The 22,486-nt window shown below is 38.8% G+C and overlaps 2 protein-coding genes across 3 annotated transcripts in view; both read right to left on the reverse strand.

Annotated features, from left to right (window-relative positions):
• Positions 1-3,189: 3,189 nt before the first annotated feature.
• CHAF1B (chromatin assembly factor 1 subunit B) lies at positions 3,190-19,031 on the reverse strand. Its single transcript, XM_084506410.1, has 13 exons — positions 18,799-19,031; positions 17,325-17,457; positions 16,494-16,611; positions 14,782-14,885; positions 12,399-12,495; positions 11,039-11,123; positions 9,945-10,038; positions 9,249-9,318; positions 9,077-9,168; positions 7,653-7,815; positions 6,176-6,580; positions 5,065-5,156; positions 3,190-4,571 (listed from the first exon to the last, which is right to left on the reverse strand). The coding sequence occupies exons 1-13, from the start codon at positions 18,922-18,924 to the stop codon at positions 4,450-4,452; spliced, it is 1,701 nt and encodes a 566-aa protein (XP_084362536.1). The 5' UTR covers positions 18,925-19,031; the 3' UTR covers positions 3,190-4,449.
• Positions 19,032-19,352: 321 nt separating this feature from the next.
• MORC3 (MORC family CW-type zinc finger 3) overlaps positions 19,353-22,486 on the reverse strand; it is a 29,597-nt gene continuing 26,463 nt past the window's right edge. For both annotated transcript variants that reach the window (XM_084525501.1, XM_084525500.1), the window contains exon 17: positions 19,353-21,836. In XM_084525501.1, coding sequence (XP_084381627.1) covers positions 21,683-21,836 — 154 coding nt within the window. In that variant the 3' untranslated portion in view covers positions 19,353-21,682. The remainder of the gene's footprint in view (positions 21,837-22,486) is intronic.

The raw sequence follows: 22,486 nt of genomic DNA on the forward strand, positions 1-22,486 counted from the left end.
GCAGAATTTCTGGTGCCCTCTGTAAGTGATCTGTCTGCCATAACCCTGGGCTCCGCGTCCTTCTAATTGAGATTTTAAAAAAACAGTTTAAGAGGCTGTGAAGTGACTGGTAAGATTCCCTAAGGTCTCAAGGTGACCCTTAAGTCACAACATTATCAGAATATACACCTCCCTGTGAGGTACGTATATGCTATGGAAGCGTCACTGACAGCTGACAGAAGCCAGTGCTCCAGACACTGCCCACATGTTGGGGAGTCTGCACCTCTGGAAAGAGGCACAAAATTTTCCATGAGAAAAATAGAGAAGGTAGGCAAATTAAAATTGCACTCTTCATGGGTGAAGACAATCTTACAAGTAAAAATAGAAGAACATGAGGGCTTTTTCCTCATGACACAGCGCTCCTTGGAATCCCTCTGGGAGCTCATCGCCTGAATCACAAACTGAGGCTTACAGTAAGAAGGCAGCTGAATCAGCACCAAGCAGGCAGGACACTGATATGCATTTTTTCTTTACGCTTCAAGAGCATTTATCACACCTTCCCTGAAAAACAGGGAAGTTACCAGCCACATACAAATCTGCGAGCCCTCGAGATCGATTTACTGAACTGTTAAGTGCTTGAGTCTGAAAATACTGACAAACAGCTGTGGTACCTCCAGCACCACACGGACCAACTCATGTATTGAATTGTCAGGGATATTGAGCTGGAAGTCTCTGGCAAGGACAGAATGGGTAAAATGCCCTGAAGTTTCTATTCATTGACTAATGTGCCAGTATTGGGTACAGCTCCAATCCTGATAAAACAGTGCATCAAGTCTTCACCTGCATTTTTTTTCCATATTCTGCACATCTGAGTCACTAAGGAGAGCATTGTCACAGGCCCGAGAGTACCAAGGGTCTCTGTCCTTAGCGTTTCACTCTGAGCCACAGCCACCATTTAGCAGGACTGGAAAAAGACTTAGGTTCAGTAATCCACATATGCTCATCGTGGTCAAACAGGTACAGAAGACCGTGCTGCTTTCACCTCAGAAAATGCAAACTGAGATCAAAATCCTGTTTATTTGGTCTTTCAGGGAATTTGTCTGGGGGATATTGACATACACAGGTAATAAAATACTTTGACTGGATGCACGGTTTGGACACCCAGTGAGGAGTTCTGCAGTTTCCAGTGTTCAAAAGTGATTTAGTGCCTCTTGCAGGACAGACTTTTTATGTGTGTAGCTCCTTCTTACTGTTGCAAGATTGAAAGGAGATACTGACAGGTCATTTCTTCCTTTATCTTGATGCAACCTCATCAAGATAGTACAAGAAGGACAAGTGTCCTTAGAGTAGATAAGATTCTCACAAAACGCACTGAGCAAAATGTCTCCTAGGAAGACCTATGCCATGTTCACTACTGGAATACGAATTCAGGGTCCATTTGAAGCATGAAAAAAAAATAACACAAGTCAGATCTGAACAAAAGGCTATGTTTAAAAGAATTACAGCTATGCAGAACTTGCCAGACAGTCAAGAAAGAACTGCAATAGCACAGGGCGGGTTGTCTTAGAACCGAGTCTAATGCATGACTGAGAAAAAAAGCATAACCCACTTCTTAGGAACAGGATGTGGTGGTTTAGTCCCAGCAGGCAGCTCAGCACCACAGAGCCATTCGCTCATTCTCCCCAGGTGGGATGGGGAAGACTCAGAGAGGTAAATGCACAAGAACTCGTGAGTCAAGATAAAGACAGTTTACTAGGTAAAGCAAAAGCTGCACAAAAAAAAAGCAAAGCACAACAGTGAATTCATTCCCTACTTCCCATGGGCACGCAGACATTCAGTCACCTCCAGGAAAGTGGTGCTCCTCGTGCCTAATGGTTTCTTGGGAAGACAAATGCCATCACTCCAAATGTGCCCCCCTTCCTCCTTCTTTCCCCCAGTTTTATTGCTGAGCCTCATGCCTGTGGTAGGGGACATTCCTTTGGGTGGTCCGGGCCAGCTGTCCTGGCTGTGTCCCCCCCCAGCTCCTGGTGCACCTCCAGCCTGGTTGCAGGAAGGGCAGCATGAGAAGCAGCTAAGTCTTTGGCTCTGTGTAAGCTCTGCTCTGCAGCAACTAAAACATCAATGCGTTACCACCACTATCGTCATCAAAACACAGCATTGAGCCTCTAGAAAGAAAACTTACTTTGTCCCAGCCAAAAACATTGCACTGGTTTGCATTGAAAATAAGTCCCATTAGGGAAGACAAAATACCAAGTAGAGCATTATGACAGAGATGATGATGTGGAAACAATCTCCCAATGGAAGCAGTGGAAGCCATGATACATTTACCACTCCAATTATATTGTAAAGCAAAGGGAAAACATGCTAAGTAACTACATAAACAAAAATGGGTATCACCTGAATGGGTGTGGTATAAAATAAAGATGAATCCTCTGGTAACTAATTGCACCTGAAGACCACAAAGGCCAGATATGCCATTAACACTAAAATAATATATCTAACCAACTAGCTTTCAACAGAAAGAGTAATTTATGATGAAATGAACTTTGTGTAAAAAAAAAAAAAAAAAAGGTAAAAAAAATGAGTATAATTTTACAATTAATATTTCAAAGTCTAAGTTTGATTTCAATTAATTTTTTGCAGTGCAACAGAACGAACTACTGCAGTATTAAGCAGGTCACTGTCCCACAGAAAGATGAAATGCCAGCTTTCTTACAGCTCATGCTGAAGAAAACATCTGTTGCTGGTCATGCTATTTTGTGTTAGCTATAAATATCTGCTTTAGCTATCAATTCAGATTTCTCTACAAATTTTTGTTCTATAAACTTTTGGGAAGACAGAAAACATTTCAGATACACCTTTGCGTGGTAACAGTCTTCATATTCCTCATTGTAAGAAAAAAACAGGTTGTCTAATGAAGTTCCATCCTCATCTCATTAGTTTAAACCAAAGATACAGTTAGTTTCCTACAACTTTTTACTAATTAATTTCCATTTAAATACGATTTATACATATGATTACACACAATTTGTTTCAAGCTTGCTTTCTGGAATAGGTGTTCGTTAGTATTTCCTCCTTGTGACATTTTTGTGAATCACTTCTGAAACATTTCTATTTCTGCTTCTCTAATGTATTTGTCCAATTTCTTAGAAACTGTCATAAAATAAACACTAATTACACAGCTTAAAATCAATCAAATCCAAGGAAGAATGAAAGTCAAAGAGCTTTAATATCAATTGCAGCTCTCCCTTCCCATGTATTTCAGAACTTCACATGATATGTGTGGGCTAAATCACAAGAGAAAATTCTATTCAAAAACTTCTACATGTTATCATAAACTAGAACAACCATTCACATTTTAATTATTATCTTCTTACATATAAGTACCTGATATTAAACAAAAGTAATGAAGTAGATAAGCTCAGACTACTGCAGCTGAGCATTCTACTTCTGGAGTCTTAGTCTGCACACCAGAGAAAAGTAAGTGTAGTGGTTTTCAAAGATTTGGGTCTCATTTACAATTTGCAGCTCTTTGTTTAATAATAAAGCAAGTATTAAATAAATGAACTTTAAAAAGTTTATTATACACTGGTTTTATATTATATTTTATTGGTCAAAGGAGTTAGATTTGGAAAAAAAGAAAAGGGGAAACCTTTTCATGTCATTTTAATGTATACACTCAAATCCTGCTGCCTCAGGAAAATCTCATGTCTACCTTTTTGTAAATACAGGCGCTGAACAACTGCGAACTTTCTTCCACTGTTTAATGCGTTTAACAGGTCTTCGGAGGGTTTCTTCCTTTTGCTTTCTTGTTTCTCGCAGTTTTAGGTTCTGATTTGCTTCAGTCATATTGCATGCTGCTGCATTCACAGCATATTGAACATCTGCTTCCATTCCACATGTACTGTAGAGTGTTAATTATTTTGCACATTGCTACAATGTATAAGCCAAGCTGCCTGAATGAAAGTTTCAGGGTTTTTGATGTCTGTTTTTTTCCTTTTTCTTAAGACACATCCAATCATTACAAATTCATTTAATCCCTTAGAAATTCTACTCATTTGCCAGACAGGCTGCTGGAAGACGTAATACTTTATAAATGTCAACTTAAGGACTTCTTATGGAAACTCTTAGGTTACTGTACAGCTTTTCAATAACCAGATTTTCATTATTTCCTTGAGCTGCTGCATTTCTTAAATAATGTTGTCTTCAAGAAGTAGAACTACACTTCGAAGTCACTTCACAACTATTTCCTCTTCTGTAAGGCCTGAAATCTGTGTCTTCTACTGCCAGTAGAAATTTGATTCCTGCAACCTCTGTCTTCTACTGCCAGTTTCTTTCTTCACAGCACTATGTCAAATGTGCATATGGTACTTTAATCAGGAATTGAGGATTTAACATTTGCAAAAAGAAATGTGCTCTCAGATATGGCTGCATCACCTTCAAACTGAAGGGTCTACTAATATACTGGCGTTATTTGTTTGTTTTGCAGGTGATTTGATCTTCAGCAGATGCAGAAAGAGGCATTTCCTCTGTTCTAGGACGTTTAGATGCTGGGGGATTTTGAAGACTGTCATCAGATGGTAGTTGCCTCTCTGAAACAGGCAGATATGAAAGTCATTTAAGCTCAGTGAAGTCAGATTAAGGAAGTGAACTGGCTTGCTGGATTTACTAACAATTAAGCACTCATGAAAGAAACCATTTTGAGAGAGACCAACACGTGAAACAATTATACGCTCAAAGTACAAGGGCAGAAAGTTTCCTTAAAACCTACCTGTGTGACCTGGAGGACATCACGTCCAAGGAAGCTTACTCTTTAGCATTTCAACTGCCAGCTAATGTTCCCATTACTATTAAACTGTAGTGATGTATGAGCAGCTACCTGAGACAACCATAGTGAGAACACCATTCTTCATACTGTCAGAAGAACTTTTCAAACACACCCAGACAATGAAGAAGCTTTAAAATCTATGAGTTTTAGGTTTGTGCTTGATTTGACTTTTATAACTTATAAGAGAAGTCCGCAATGGAAAAAAAAAAATGATTGGCAAAAATCTTTTCTGGATACTAATAGCCACAAAAGCTTACCATGTTCCTGTTCTGAGGAAGGAGGTAAAGGAACTGTATCTGTACATGCTGAGGTTGGTGTATCTGGCTTCAGCGTTATCAAGTTTATTCTCCTTTAAAAGAGCAGAAATAGTTCAAGTACTTAAAGCTTTCACTGCCACTTTATTTGAACATATACTATACATAGAATCCTTTAAATTTACTGTTGTATAGATGTATGTTACTATGCTTTTCTTCTTATTATCATATGATGAGCAGGGCATTTTTAGAAGTACTTTAAGTAGACATTTATCTTTTTCACTGGAAAGTACTTTCGCATATGTTATGTGAAACAGACCTTCAGGAGATATTATTTTGGTGAAATATTTTCAAGTTAAGACTGTTTGCAAAGGTAAGGATTTTAGCCTGTTTCTTGACACCTGTTAAGGCTTTTAATTCTGCTGCAACAGCTTACCATTCCTCTGCTAGCCTTGTCTACGTTAACACCTTAGACTGTTAAAACTCTAGGGAATTCTTTTGCCCTATGAAGTCCACTAACAATTCTCTAGTGGAGGAAAAAAAAAAGAAGTCCTTTCTTTACATCACACTCATCAGATTTTCTATTTTCTTCTGCTAAATATCTTCTGGATAGCACTTAGAAATAAGCACAAGAGTGACAGAAGATTAACTGGACTGTAAGAAAATACCACTGGCAGTCTCACATATGCTACTACAAGAAAACACTCATAACAAAATTAGCTAACATGATAAAATATAGCTTCTCTCTCAAAAAAAACATGAAGATTAATTTGTGCTGTCACCCTGCCCTCCGGACAACGGTAACTTTCAACTACTTAAAACCTTTTCACTTGTTAGTTCCCATATAGATGGGACAGACATGTCATGCACAGGTTTACTTTGCTACTTCTTCACATTTTAGATAGAAAGGCAAGAACTGTACATTTAGGATTTGAGAGACATTCTGACCTTTTAGCTGCAGTACAACTGGAACAAGAAGTTCCATGTCAAGACAGCTACCACCAAGACACAAGGCTAGGAATTTATGTCTAAACCTCAAACCTTTAAATGCAGCACAAGCACAGCTTGTCTTGGCCTTCAGATTTATGACTGCAAACGGCAATATAAATCTCACCTTGGCGTCTTGCTCCATGCTTGCAAAGTGTTGAGAGTAATCCTCTTGGGCTGGTTTACTTTAGTACTCTGGCTGGCTGGCTGGCTTATTTTCCTCTCGTCTGAAGATGGGACTGGAACATTTTTTACGCCAGCAGGTGTGGAAGGCAAGTCCTTACCGGCACCTGCAAGTGTCTTAGGTTGGAGGGTGGGAGTGCTGGGAGGAGTCCCCTCGGTCAGCCTAGAGCCTGGGGAAATGGCTTTGTGACACTGACTCTTCTTCACTTTCTTCTCTGTTGCACCAGGAGTCTTGACATTTATCTGAGGCTTCTCCTTCAGTGGTATTCCCAGTTCATCTTTCTCAAAGGTAACAAATGAACAGTATCCATCCGTGGAAGAAATTGCAAGAAAGGCTCCATCACTGGACCTATTTGGATTTGTTTTTTCCATTAAAAAAGTTAAAACTTTTTTCTTCAACTCCCACCCCTCTCCTTCTGTAACACAAATCTGTTCCTCTTCCCTTCCCCAAGTACATGCAAGCATCTAAATAAGACTGCATTCAAGTGAAAGACATGAAATTCAAATGAACCAAAGATCTTCAAGTCTGGCCTTCACATCTGATTTAATCTCTCTGGCCTTGTCTGTGATCAGTGGTATTATGCATTCATCTCAGCAGGCACAGTTCAATTGCAGGTACAAAACCCCTTCAGCCACAGTTTCTGAAATATTGCTTAAGTCTGCCCATTCTGACCAGCAGAGCTGTTTAAGCTCTTTAGCTACGATGGTACTTATTTCATCAAGTAGTATCAACCACTGATAAAAAAAAACACGATTTCCTATTCTCTTCTGCTCCCCTCCTCCTGACACACAATGATTTTCAGTTTCTGAGCATCAGCTGTAACTTCTGATACAGGCTTCCAGCTTAGGAATACTGGCTAGAAAGGCGTAACAAGCCTGGTCCAGCAGAGGGATTATCCTGTTTGCAAGACTTGGCTTCAATTTTCACCTCCAGTTTGGACTTCCTGCATCAAGCCAGATAAATTACTCAGAAGCAGTACATGAAGAACCACCAAGCAGAACTGCGCAGATAAAGTGTAATTTGACCAGGACACAGATACCTGAGCACAGAGATGACCTTTAAAATTTCTGAATAACATCATTATTACCAGTAACACTGCCTGGACAATGAGTACTTTCCAAAGGCAACCAAGTACATTAGCATTTGTACAAATGTTCTATTTGTCTGTACAATGCTATCTACTTGTCCTTTGGCTGCTTGCACCTTGTTTCCCAACCAAAGAACTGTAATTCTCCAGTTTACAGGGCAAAAGAGATGACTTGCTGTTCAGATATCACAATGACAGTGACCAAAGATGTTTCATAAATGAAATACAAAAATAAAGCAAGACACAGGAAGTTGTGCACAGCCTCAGTGTATAAGAAGGACAACCTCCCCTTTCCCCCCCATCACAACTTTTAAGAATCTAACAGTTACATACCATGAAATGTCACTGAGGGTGTGATAATGTATGTTAGAAACATAGCCAAAGGGGAAAGACTGCTCAGTATCATAAAAAAGCACAGAATCTTCTGATGCAACAGCAAACACCAAGCGATAGGGCAAATTCAACAGAGCAGGAGATGATTTCTGACTACTTTCATCTAGAATGTAAAGAAATGAAAACACTGAGAATTCTTTCTTGTGTTCATTACAGGGCAGTAAACACACTAGTTAGTCATGAACCCAAACAAAGATTTAATTATTCATCAAGATAATGGCTGAGAAAATGGCACTTCTACAAAACAAAGCTTAATGCCAAGCACTAACATTTCTATTACCTAAAGATTGCCCTCCATTGTTTAACTTAAGAGAGAGAAGTCAGAAGAAATTTAGTTAATCTAAGTTGGTAATATTTTGTTTTGTAAGTCTGTCATATTGTCCAGTTTAAATTCTTAATGCACCTTAATACCGAAGGCAACACAAACTAACCTTAGAATCACAGAATCACAGAATTTTCTAGGTTGGAAGAGACCTCAAGGTCATCGAGTCCAACCTCCAACCTAACGCTAACAGCCCTCCACTAAACCATATCCCTAAGCTCTACATCTAAACGTCTTTTGAAGACTTCCAAGGATGGTGACTCCACCACCTCCCTGGGCAGCCTGTTCCAGTGCCTCACAACCCTTTCAGTGAAGAAGTTCTTCCTAACATCTAGCCTAAAACTCCCCTGGCTCAACTTAAACCCATTCCCCCTCGTCCTGTCACCAGGCACGTGGGAGAACAGGCCAACCCCCACCTCGCTACAGCCTCCCTTGAGGTACCTAAAAAGAGCGATAAGGTCGCCCCTGAGCCTCCTCTTCTCCAGGAAATACTTTAAATTAAAGTCACCATAAATGTATACCATCACATATACCAGCACAGTTCTCATGCAACTTCATACCATTCTTCCCCTCCTCAGAACTCTTGTTCTGGCCTGTAACACCAGCATTGCTTCAAGTTTGGCTTCCTTGAATAAACATCAATGGTTGTTGCAAACTACACCAACTCTGTGGCATTTCTGTGATGTGGGTAGTTGGGACTAAAAGAAAATATTTCACTGGGTTGCTCCTTTAGTGCTAAGCCAAGTTATTTACTTTTATTCACAGAAAATGATTAAAAGTTAAAGGAAAATGCTAAGCAGTATTTCTGTAGCCTACAAGGCCAAGTAAGAAGTTTATTCGCTGTATCAAAAGCTATTCACAAGGTATTTGAGGTGAATTCAGGGTCTTAGAATCAGGAAACAGTTTCTAAGATGTAGTACAACACTATCTTAAGGAATGTTAAAAGGCTTGGGAATAAAATCATATGGCCTGCATATAAACAGCCACACTGGCCTTTTCACGTTTGCTGTAAAAATCATAATCCCCAAAGGATTTACAGTACCTTTATTAAGTGCTCGTCTCAACTCGAAGTAGACTGGGCAGCAGCGAACAGCAAGAGTTGCCTTTCCAGGACAGGGCAGATGACCTATAGGCCTTTTGTGAAGAATAAGTATTTCAGAAACCAGCATTTGATTATTTTTTCTAATAAAAGGATTTTTGATCTTTTAATCTACCTTTTAAGATTGTTTCTGGAGAAAACATACGTAGTGTTTGTTACATTTTCTCCTGATTCAACACAGCCAGCTGCAAAAACAGAGGTAGAAACATTACTCATCAAGTCAAAAAGGTACTGAGTACACACTTTCTGCCTATAAACATTTTACTTCTCAGGAATTAGACTTGTCAGTTGGGCAAGAGCTGTGCAACCTGAATACAACTTAAAAAGGCATCCCAAATATTTATTTAATGCTGTTTGTGTTTCCCTTATATACTTCCCGCTCAAAGCTTCTTTTTGATGATGCCAGACACCTATAAAAGCAGTGCTTATGTGGGCAAACTGATCCCCTCCTTCCAATGTTATTTCTACTATGACTGCAGAATGTTTTTAAAAAAGGATAAAAATGATGAGAGACCTGACAGTCAAAAGAAACCACTCATTGTTCTTCGTTTCTATTTAAACAGAGCTGTATTGTTTCAATGCACATGTTTCAGTTAAGAAAAATGCCACAAATATAACTTTTATCAACAGAGAAGGTTGAGGTTCTGGACTGATAATGAATGAGTATTGTGGAGTGTCTATATCCTTCAACAGGAAGATGATTAAGGAGGAACGGCACGATTCAGATAAATAAGCATCCCCTAGCAGTTTGAAAGTAATCCTAATGCACATTCAAAGTAAAGTATAATAAACATTACATGTTCTTACATACCTGGAGTGAGTAATAAGGAACCATCAGGAGTAAAACTGAGTCTGCGGAAAAATGACTTCATGCTGTCATCATGAAACATCCGATAGCTCCTAGCCTGTAACATTGAAAATATTGCAAGAAGTGCCACGAATATGTCAGCTGGAATCCAAGCACGAAAAGTCATCTAGTTGTACAGTCCAACCTCACACAGCTTTTAAAATAAAAGATAAATATTTTAGAAACCATGATTCCTTCAAACTTATTTTCCCCCTTTGCAATAAATTCTTCACAGCTAAGAAAAATAACGCTGATCCCTCTTCAGCTAATCAAAACACTCTAAGAGCGGTCACATTAGACCAGTAATCAAGAAGTATTAATAACCTGGAGAACATTATGTAAGAGTCAGTGTAAAAACCTGTTCGTTAGGCATTTAATTTTAACTCTAGGAGTAGAGGTTTAAGGAAAGCTTCTATAATGGCAAAGAGACTTCTCTCAGGTCTGTTCTTTAGTCTCTATAAAACTGTTACAAATATTTCACAAAAAAAAAAAAAAGGAATAAAAGGAATTAAAAAGGCTATAGCTAGCTTAGAAGTGTTATTTTACTTTGAATTATTTGTGAGGGGAAAAAAGTTCCCTCTTAAAAATTAGTGAAAAATTTAGGAAATTCTAATCCTATTTTTCTTAAAAACCAGACCCCCTTTTAAATTCAACAGCCTGAAATTTACAAAAAGATTAATGCTCTGTCATATCCATTAATAAATGTACAGCCACACTCTGACCGACATGTTTTAAGTCTATTAAAAATTCATCACACATACTATTTTTTCCATGCCATTTTTACCATTTACAGCCAAAGACGCTGTGTTACTACTTTATTCAGCTGAACTTGCAAGAGATCAAAAGCAGCAGGCACTGTTAGTCACTTCTACAACGACAGAAGAAACCTGAAGAGGTCTCTACTAACAAAATGTGGAAGTTAGATACAGACAAAACTATTTGATATGTGGATTACTTGAATAGAAAATATTTGCCCCTTTAGTTTTGGAGAACAGAGTAAGTCATACAGAATAGCACCCAGCATATTCTCCAGTAGCAGCAGCAGCAGCACAACATACCTCTCCTTCAGCTCCCGACCCAGATGGCATCTTGGTAACGTTGAATGCTACACGCCTGGTTTGTGTGTTGTATACTCGCAGGACCCTACGCGGTGGAGAGCACAGTTAGCTGTAACCAGCTTCCCTTCACCTCAAGATTTACATAGCGTTAAAACATCTCACTTTTCAGTCAAGACTGCCAAAAATAAATGACAATTGTAACTCTGTTCATGAGACACCACCAGGGAGGACATGTCTTTATGGCTAAGCAAGCAATTAATCACTGCCAACTATTTAATTCAATGAGGTTTGTAAAGTACCATTATATGATTCTATGTGCATTCATAGAGGAATAAGGGAATTAATGGACAGTGAACAGCCATGCCATTCCTACCTGTGCTGTAGTAGCTAATATGTTCCCGTGAAATAGGAACTCGCCTCAGAGACAATTAGTTATATTTCTAGGCTTTAATTCAGTTTCCGTTGGAAGACATGAAAACCAGAGTCTAACTACACAGAGAAGGTTTGAACTCCACTGACTTCAATTCAGTAAACAGCAGGTAGCCAAAGCAAATCCAACTGCTGGTCCCACCATCCCATACTTTCTGCCAGCTCAGACAGCCACTGAAGCCTTCTCTGGGTTATGCTGGTTTGTGTTCCACTGCCTTTTGTTTTAATGGAAGCACACAAATTTCACATAACTGATTATCAGAAAATAAAGGCTTATAATGACCTAGCAGCCATTAACTCATCATTTTTCTGAGCCTATTGCAAATCTTAAATCAAAACTACTTTTCCACCACTACAGTAATTTTCCTTGCAACTGGTGCCAAATGACACACATTTATTAGCCAGCTGCGACCCCTCCTGAGCAGCACACATGCCCTAGACAGCTTAAGCTGAACTGCAAAGTTCTGACAAAGGCCAAGTTTATGAAGTGTGTGTTTGCTTTCCCAATGACATCACTTACAAAACTGCCTGGGATGGAGGGAGCAAGAGGGCGAAAGAAATATATCAGTGAAAAAAATTATTTGTAACTGATTTCTTAACCTGTTTATATCTTTCTCTAAAATGCACTGACAAGGATGGACTTAGTAGCTCACTGACAATCAGAGAATGCAGCGATCTCTTAAGATGTATCTGGTATCTCTAATATCATGAAAGCTTATTTCCTGAAGACAATTTTCTAAAACAGGTTATATACGCTTACTTGCCATTTAGAAAAGACACTCAGACCTCATGAATCATTTACTACAAGCAAAAGGTAACTGAATTATAACGTTGCTTTCACATCAACCTTTTTAGAAAACAGTCTGAACATAGGCAAAAGTCACATTTATCTCAAGAACTCTAAGGCAAAACACTTAGACCATCAGCTCACCTATCACAACTCAGAGTTGCAATGTACTGGCCTAGTGGATCCCAGGTTATTCCTTGGACATAACTCTTGTGTTCATTTAATATTGAAACCTTCTGCCCTGAAATTACAAACAGTTTCCAAATTCTGAATTCAAATGTGTTTTAAAAACATTTCTTCATTTCATTAAAACAAGGCAAGATGTTTTAAAATGCAAACAAATATTTTTTTTTAGACAACCTTATTTTGATGGTACCTGACAAGAAGGTTGGAAACAGAAATATCCTAGACAAAAAACAGATTCTAGACATAAACGCAGCCAATTGGTACACACTAATTTAAGGCTTGTTCCCTGCAAACTAACTCAGACAAGCAGCTTGGTTCAGGCATCAAATGTGCCAGATGATATATTTCAAAACTTTTCTGATTAGAAAAAAAAAAAAAAAAGTCACGAACATCTAGAGTACTCCTCAACAATTAACTGACCTTGGCTGATTTCTGGCTGAATACAGAGACAGAAATTCCAGCACTAAAACACAGCTTTCAGCTGGGGCTAGATAGCCAGGCGCTGCTCTCTGGGGCTGTGGAAACTCACCTACTCTGCTGAGCAGGCACTGAAAAAATATACTGCACGCAGACTGACTGATGGCTTCCACACACACAGCTTTCAGAAATACCTCTACAGCAGTGCTAGCTCGTGCTCACTGGATCTTGAAGATCTTTCAAAGGCTTGAACCCTCTGACCTAACATGAATGTCACAAATCCAAAGCATCATGATGAGGTAGTTACAGAAAATTCTCATGAAATACTATGTTTTGAATACCAGTGACAGACTTTCTTCTAGTATCGTAGTGTCATTTTGTTTCAAAGGAACAGCTCTTTGAATAGATTACACAAAGAGCTGAGGCCATGCTGCATAATTCCTGAAGTCCTTCTGGCCCAGTTGTTCTCAGACAGTGACCAACAACACATGCCTAAGAGTCTAAGAAGAAACTTAGCACATAATGATATTTCTCCAGGATGCCTTGAGAGTTGCCAGCAGTTTGTGCCTGTAGGATTTCTAAGGCTAGTGATGTTGTCTTTGTACTAAACAGCCCTATGGATTTTTATTATTCACTTTCTTCCTGCCATTTTTTTTTTTTTTTTTTTTTAAAACCATGCAAGCTTTTAGCCTGGATATTATAAGAACCTCTCCTTGAAGCTCTTTACTTTCATGTATCTCCAACTTCAACCACAAAGCCTACATTTTCCATTAACGGCTTCTTACTTCCATCTTATTAGTTGTCTCCACTTAGAAGACACAAAACTCCTCTGCAGCAATGATTTAGTGCTAAAAGAAAGCAGTGAGAACGGAAGACATTACACATATATTATGTAAGCAACATAAAAGGACATCCAGCTTTTTTTAGTAAAAGTTTGAATAGATATGTCCATTTAAAGTTGTCACAAGCAGTCCAAGATGCAGGACATTTCATCACCATCTGCCTGCACATACTTAAGCTCTGAGCACATACACACTTAGTTGAACATTCTTGTATTTATGGTAAAGGAGTGTATGTGAACACAGGATGGGAGAGATATTAAGCATCCAAACCAAGAACATGAAAAAATGTCAGCAGCAGAACATTCATACTTCCATGGCGCAGGAACTGAGAAATAATCCTGGATCCTACTTTATTTTTTTTATTAGATACTAAGCATACGAAATGCAAGATTAAAGTTTAACCCGAGGGAAAGTCAAATATTTCCACAGTAGATTGAAATTAAAAGTAATGACCACGCTGCTAATAAGAAAACACCAACCCACTGTCAAGCAACCTAACCTAACTGGTTACTACATACATACATGGCTGGAAACTGCAGTGCTAAATATTCTGGGATAGTCCAAAGGAACTTCTATAGATGGGCTTTTCTTGGAGAATACATGCAATTCCGTAGCAGCAGAGAACAAACAAAAGTGTTTTGCTGAACAGAGCCTAAAAAAGTGTCACATCTTGCAAAACGAAACAGCCTACATGCTAAATGTTCTTCATGGTTTTGACCAAGGTAGTTAGTTACTTGCTTACTTTTGTTTGTTGGGTGGGGTGGGGGGAGGTGAGCAAATGATACACAAGACATTTGTATAGGACCTTTGGGAAAGAAAAAGGGTGCTGTTTGCTTTCCCAGTCACCTGAGGTGAAGAGATGACATAGTATTAAGTCATTAGATACCCTCATATTAGAGTTTATCTTTATGTGCTGGGCTACCTGCCTCACAATTCCAAAAGTTTAGCAACTAAGTGGACTGCTCTCTCACAAAAAGAAAACATTTTTAACTATTTTGGTAAATACCCTAAGACAATAAATAAATAATTTTGGTAAATACCCTAAGACAGTACTGAAGCCACAAATAAGAAACAGCATTTACCTTTATTGACATCCCACATTATCGCTGTGTTATCTACAGAAGCAGATGCCATGTAATTTCCATCAGAAGTCCAACAAATATCATATACATCTTCTAAGTGACCTCTAGAAGCCAGCAGAGACGAAACCAATTATTAAGGTGAACAGATACACGTAAACATAAAAGTTTTGCACAATTTCAGGTAAAAAAAAATAAATCAGAGATACAAATAAAAAAATCATGGAAGTAAGATGAACAGCAAGATTTTCAGCTTCTAAAAAACTTTCATATTCAGGAGGCAATAGAATGTTTTTAAAAGCACAACCAACCTTCTATGCAACATAAACCTGCCTTTTCAACATTCTTTTTTTTTCCCACAGACAATAAAAAACTTGCATTTGAAATTATGAATTTATATCTAAAGATCAGCAAATGAAGAGTTGTAGGATCTGTACAAACAGAACGCTACACCAAAGAAGCCTAGAAGTGTCACTATTCAAGATGACTTTACTGCATATTTATGATTTTTTTAAGAGCAATAAACAAATACACGCACTCACCAGAACCACATGAAATACAGAAAATTAAGGTTGATTTAGATGCAACTGAACAAACATTGTAAGATATTCAGAACCACCTAGAAGGACTTCACTGAAACCAATTTGTATTGCCTGAAGTTTAAAGATTTGCCATACAGTGTCATAGCTTTAAATTTTTAATTTTTGCAATGCTAAATTTATGGAAGGGGGGTTGGCTTGGTTTGCTTTAAGAGCTTGATGCTCCTAAGGATCCTGCCGGTGCTTCATGCAATTTCACTAGCATGTTTGAAACTGTTTGCACATACGCCACGACAGTTGCAAGGACTCTAACAGTTATGTATAGCACAGTTGCTTATTTTTTGTAACATAGTGTAAATTCTTAGCAATTTGATCAGTATAGACAGAGACCAAAACTTTTAACAGGTACTACACAGAAAATGGAGCAGGTATAAATACTGCTCATCAAGAAGTACTGCAGAACCACTTATTTCCTTCAATTTTCTGCTGAGTGAGAACAGAACACATTCCAACTGCCAGCATTGGTTTAATGCCTTAGTCACTGTCAGCTAATACCGACCTAGACTTAACAGGCACAGTGTGTATATTTTACTATATCGTTTGAATACTATAATAATATGAATAATAGTTTGAATAATAATAGGTTTGAATTGAATAATTATTATTGAATAATAATAAGTTTGAATAATAATATATTGGATTTTGAACTATTAAAAAGAATCAGTTGAAAAAGACTGGTCTAGCTTCACAGCAAGTGAAAGCTTCACAGCTGGCAAATTTCAACGAACCATTTCAACTACTGACATTTTTTGCTTTAATAATGATCAAAATTTCCACTATGAAGTTAATAAATAAAACTTCACATTTTCTTTATACACATATATATACACACACACGTTAAACTTTAAGTGACTGCAAATCTCAGGAACCAGTTTCAGAGCACATCAGTCATGTCATGTAAATTAAGTCACGTAAATGCCTTAACTAAGAGGAAGCAGGTTGGCACTGCATCAAACGAAAAAATAAAAGATGCTAAAAGGACGAACATTGGAGTAAACAAATCTTAGAGAGTATTGAAGTTCTAAATACACTGAGCATGAGACCGTACCATATGACAAAAGCCACTGCAGAATCAAAAACCCAGAACAGAAAGCAAGCTAAAAAATATTGAACTACCTTAAAGTTTTAACAACCGTCCAGTTCTCCTTGTTGAGCTGTGCTTCATCTTCATCCTGAAAAGCCAGTGGTTCCAGTTCTTTGCTATCATTCAGCTTCCACAACAAAATAACAGCATCTGTAGAAGAAATACTATGAAGCCTTCTTTTCCACTTGTTTTGTTAATACGTTACATTTAGTTTAACATTACAGTTCTCACGTATGACACATGAAAATCAAGCCTTAATTTGTGATGAGGAAGAAGAGACTGCTTTACCCTCCTCCAGTGTGAGCTACTGATTTTAATCTATGTATTTTTTATGTAATGCTAATAAAAAGAATACAGGGGTTCCCAGGAGTAAGATGAGAGTTAAATACTTACTTTTCAATTTACTTTTGGTTAGAGCTGGCTATGCTTCTGCACTTCAGGCTTTTGAAAATCTTCCAGCGAGGCAGGTAACACTCAGCTCTGTCTCACCCACCCACCTAACGCTGTCCCTACTGCAACTGAAGAACCTACACGGCCCTGGAGGGACAGGGCTAAATTTACAGATTCTGCTGCAGCATCTCAGTATGATGCTAGGCAATACACTCAGTCTCCCCACCTCTGAAACAGAGACAGCAACTATTTTATATCTGGAATACATCTCAGACACACAGACAGTGAGAACTTACTTAGGAACTGCATGACAAGCATTCCCCAACTACAATCAAGAGGGCACACAGGAGTCCACAGATAGAAGTGCAAGAAACAGGTATGAATGTTCATTCCCCCACATTCATTTCCCCCCTCCACTCACCAGACACACAAACAGCTTCTTTAGGTTAGCTTCATTATGCATTATCACTCACCATCTCCACCAGACGCTAGGATCTCACCGCTGGGGGAGAAGCGCACAACATTTACTGCTTTGGTATGGCGGGCGAGGTTGGACAAGAATTCCACAATAGCTTTTCCATCCGGTCCTTTTTCCACTTTCCATATCTAGTTACAAAAGCATTACAGGTAGTTTTCAGAAACAAGATGTACGCTGTGTTCATCACTACAAGGATTCACAATTTACTCCTTGGGCAGTCATTCTGAAGTTACAATTTGAAACTCTGACAGCTAAAGCTGTAATAGCACAATATTTTTCCCTCTACAAGCTACAGCTGTAATTATATTGCAGTATTTTAGTCTGATGAAATATATTACCAAATATTTCCAATAAATTTAAAAAACAATCAAACACACAACATCATGACATCATTTTCTTATCTGTCATGAACAACCTCCACCTTCAAGTGAATTAGACATGTCTATAGATAGTGATTTTAATATTATGGTATTACAACAACAAACACAAATAATAACAATCAAAAAAAATCACCCTTATCTCTACAGGAAAAAAATAGTGTGGATGCAAGCCAAACAGTCCAGATTGAAAGGATAAGTCTGATCTTTGCCTCTCAGATCCTCTGCTAAACCACAGTATCTCTCCATTAAGAAAAAGCAGCAGTAACAATATGAAAAAGAAAACCTTCTTATCTCCATTTACCTGCTTATTGTACACGTAGTGAGACCTCATTACAATATTTTATTTCTTTTTCAAATAAATCAGGTGAGTGAAGACTGACAAAACATAAGCAGGCTCAAAAGATCTTTAAAAGGTAGAATTATCCAAGACTGATGGATGGATACATGCTCACATAGCAGAAAACCTGCATGAATTCTTTGTGAGGGAGTTTGTTAACAAGGAGCACAGGGAAGCTCCTGCTTTGGAATCCTTTATGGCAAGATGAGTTTGAGGAAAATTGAAGGGTTAGCAGTAGGGTTTTTAGCAAACAAGTCAATTTTTTCCTTTTTTTTTTTTTTTTTTTTTTAAATGGCAAACCACCATGCCTGGATACTGAAGGGACATAAAAGGAAACGAACAGCCCATCAGGATGGGAACCTACTTTGTTTCAGTTTTAGTTCCAAAAGAAAGGGAGGCAAAAAGAAAAGTGTGCCTCACTAGCCCATTAACTTTATTTAAAGAGATGACTAAGATGCATTTAAAATGAACGTCGCTCCCTCAGTGCACTCATTTTCCCAAAGCTTTCCGATCAGGCCTTACTTTTAACAGAAAAAAAATAGCGATTACTGACTGACAGGAACAACGCGCATCAGGGATTTTTATGACAGAAAGCAACCGCCTGCCTTTACGACGGCGCACCTCACCGCCGCATCTCTCGGGGCTTACGCTCCTCAGCCACCTGCCGTGCCTGGAGCCGACCCCCAGGAGGCTGAGGAGGGGTCTCCCAGAGCCGCCCGCCCGCCCGCCCGCCCGCCCGGGGCGCTACTCACGCGGACGGCCGTGTCGACGCCGGCCGAGGCCAGCCGGTTGATCTTGCCGTCGGCTCCGCGCTGGAAGTCCAAGCTGTACACGGGCTCCTTGTTATGCCAGGCTATTTCGCACGTGATCACCTTCATGGCTCCCTGGAGGGAACGCAGCGAGGCGCCGCGCCGCTCACCTCACCTCACCTCACCTCACGGCCCAACCGCCGCCAACGGCCGCTAACGGCCGCCGCGCGCCCCCCGCCCCTACCCGCGGCGCCGCGCGGCCCGGCCCCGCTCCCGCCCGCGAGCGCGTTTCCCGCTCCCGCTCGCCCCGCCCCTACCGCGCCTGCGCAGCCGGGCCCCAGCGGCCAGGCTGCGCCTGAGGTGGGGCAGCGCCCCCTGGCGGGGCGGCGCCATGATGGCGGGCGGCGATAACAGAGCCCGAAACGTTTTTATTATTATTATTATTTTTTATTTTTTTTAAGAAAAGAACATCTAAATAGAGGGCACAGGGGGCCTGCCTAAGCCTTCTCCTCCCACCCAGGGTCGCCCCGCTTTCTGAAATAAGGCAGAAACTCCAGCCGTGCTGCAGAGCATTTATTTATAAACAAAAACATCCTCAGGTTTTGATCCAGCAAACTCAAATTTATTTTCTTTTTTTTTTTATTATTATTTTTTGAAATTTTTTACAAAAAATACATTTTAACAGGTAAATAAAAACCATTTCCATTAGTCCACTGTTCATCAAAGTGTAAATGTACATTGTAAATTTTCGATTTTTAATATAGACATATGCTATATTTTGACAGTCACCTACAATAAACTCAACTACAGGATCTGATGAAACGTAATAAATAAATGGAAAACTACACACCAATAAATGGGAAATATAAACTTTTTAAAAGTCATACAAAGTTATATTACAGCCACCTCTTCAAAAATCAAACATTCAATTTAGCCATTACAAAGTACAACAGAATCGCGTGATCCTTATTGGCATTCGAGAACAGATAGCCTCTTCAGATTGAAACGCTACCCATTGCGAGAAACTGAGCTACAACTTAATTGGATTATCTGCCTTTTATTCAGGACAGTTAGCAGTGCAAAAGCCAAAATCGCTGGCTTGACAAAAAGTACAACTCCTAGGTATGAAAACACTGGATGCAGTTTCATGATTTCTCTTTTATTTTTTTAAAGCAAGAACCATTTTTCTTGATCACTTTTTGGAGTAATACCAGACGTAGAAGGTAGATGCGCTGTCTTTGCCACCTCTTCTCATTCATGACAACTTGAAAGGAAAAGCATGCAACAGGCCGAGGAGAATACTGTCACCACTGTAATAATGTTTTGTCTCAGCACCATTTCTTCCAGGAAGTTTGCGTGAGCATTAGAGCATAGAACTAGTGGCTTAATAGTTGCTGTGAAACATTTAAGGAGGTTAAAGGAAAAAAAAAAAAAAAAAAAAAGAGCGACTCTAAAGGATGTCTAAACTTTAAGAGGGCATAAAAAAATTGTATTTGAACACTTTCAGCTTTAGCTTACTGTGTAGTTACATACCACAGATAAGACATGCCTCCTTTTCGAAGTATTTCTATTTCAACCAGATAATCAAGGATTCAGTAGTCTGACCCATTTATACACAGCATGGCACATCGATAGGAAAGTAAGTTCTGGAAATGAGTCTCAGGACCCTCACATGCCAGCCTGAAAGACTCCAGGGCAGAATACATGTTTAATGCTACAGAAACTTGCCCCACCCCCCAAGATAACATATAAAAGCATTTGTATACATCACAGAACCTCTTTGTCATTCCGTTTCAGCACTGGGCTGCCCTGAAAAAACGCCTTCAAGTCTCAAGAGCTGATGCTACAGCTGAGGTCCTCCGGGAGTCCAACCCTAGCTTTTTATATGTTCTCTCCAGTAGGCCACCAGAATCATTCCCATTCCGTCGGATGCCTCTGACTTGGAAAGAAGTGGGCAAGAGCTGCACGTTGAAAACCAACCACTTGAACCCATGTACTGGTACGTACTACACTTGGGAACCAGCACTGTTGCATTCAGATGGGACCTACAGATGTTCAGATAGGAACTACGGACGCTAGAACCAAACATCCTTCCCACTGCACTCAAACACAGAAACAAACCCTAAGAAACAACAATCAAGTAGCAAGGGCAGGACACACACAAGTACGTGGTCTCCAAGACTTAAAAGGCTGAAATATCCCATGGCTTTGTTTATGCTGCAAGATTATGTACACAATGTTCCTAAGTGGCACCAAAAAATCCAAAAGGAGTCAAAGATCACCCACTTTCAGGATGAGACCCTTAAGGAATTTTTTCCTCTTTTGGTAGTAAAAACACAAATATTGCCAATATGGGCAAAAATGTTATCTATTAGTCACATTTCTAGAACATTAATGCAACATACAACATTTTTGATAGTAATGAAAATACTGTAGTTTACAATAACATCACCGAGGTTTGTTCTGAGAAGGAAACCAAGGAAGGCTCTTTTTGCATTTTTAATATATTCCACTGCTTCAATTTCAGAAGAGGAAAAAATTGCAAGTATCAATGCTTATATAAGACCAAAAGTCAACCAAAACTTTTGTAGAAAAGTATTAAGATTCCTAATCATAAAAATATTTGCAAATTTAATTACAAATACATTTTAAAAGCAAAATCCTTAATTAAGTACATTGGGGTTGGTCAATATTGACAGTGTTCCTTTAAGAGGAAGTTAAGATAACCCCCACTGTATCTGTGGGAACATCTAAATGCATAGAGTATATACACTTATCGATCAAACTATGTCAAATATATAAAGTGAAGAAGCAGTATTTACACTTTTGAGCCTATACAAAGGTTATAATGGAAGAACAAATAAGAGACTGCTAAAATCTTAAGATACTAAGTACTACTGATTTCATGCATTTGTTCTACAACTTGTCCTAAAATTTCATCTACCACATCAATATCATAATTTACTTGCTGCAAGTCTAGATCAGGCATGATTGTAGCCAAAAGTTGTCCAACATTCACTCGAAGGGAGCGTAGTTTCAGGCTGTGAAGAAATAATTTGATATGTTTAGGTATAGATGAATTTTCATGTTAAAATACACACAAATTTAATTAACGAAGCTGGACTAATATTCAATAATGAAAAGGCTCTGTGCATGACCTCCGTAAGCCAAAAGGAAACTGAAACTGCAACAAGATAATTTCAAGATCTACTGATTTTTCAAAGCTGATTCTCGAGTTTTTAATTTTGAAGGTGTACATTTCCTTAGCTTCAAAGGGATACTAAGAATTCTGAAAAGAAGTTTAATACTTCCATTTAAGTTAGCAAATAAGCACTTGCACAATCCTCTACCCCACAATACTTCTTTATTTCTCAAAACAGTAATAAAATAAAAAAAAAAACAACACAGTATTTTTATACATCTATAATCACAAACTACCACCACCAATGGGAACAGAAGAGAAAAAGTCAAGAAAAAAAAAGAGAAGGCAAGAAAGAGTAGCTTGTCCAAAGACTTTACATTATAAAGAGGAATTAAGGTAGGAGTTACAGTACATGGAAAATACTATTCCTCCTCTTTTTGCTTTCTTTCATGGTTCAACTACTCTATAGTCTTCCTGATCAAATTGTTTCCATATCATCCATTCCTTCTCTTGAGCATTTCTTTCTACCATCATTATCCTTTATTAGTA

The sequence above is a fragment of the Aythya ferina genome (genome assembly GCF_964211825.1).
Source record: "Aythya ferina genome assembly, chromosome: 1".
Taxonomy (NCBI): domain Eukaryota; kingdom Metazoa; phylum Chordata; class Aves; order Anseriformes; family Anatidae; genus Aythya; species Aythya ferina.

What these genes read in the sequence shown, in the direction of transcription:
- CHAF1B (XM_084506410.1), bottom strand. Translation starts at nt 18,924, where the DNA reads ATGAAGGTGATCACGTGCGAAATAGCCTGGCATAACAAGGAGCCCGTG. An exon ending in ACGGTTGTTAAAACTTTAAG is followed by an intron (nt 14,886 to 16,493) that starts GTAGTTCAATAT and finishes GCTGGCTTCTAG; the next exon opens with AGGTCACTTAGAAGATGTAT. An exon ending in TTCCTCAGAACAGGAACATG is followed by an intron (nt 4,572 to 5,064) that starts GTAAGCTTTTGT and finishes TGCCTGTTTCAG; the next exon opens with AGAGGCAACTACCATCTGAT.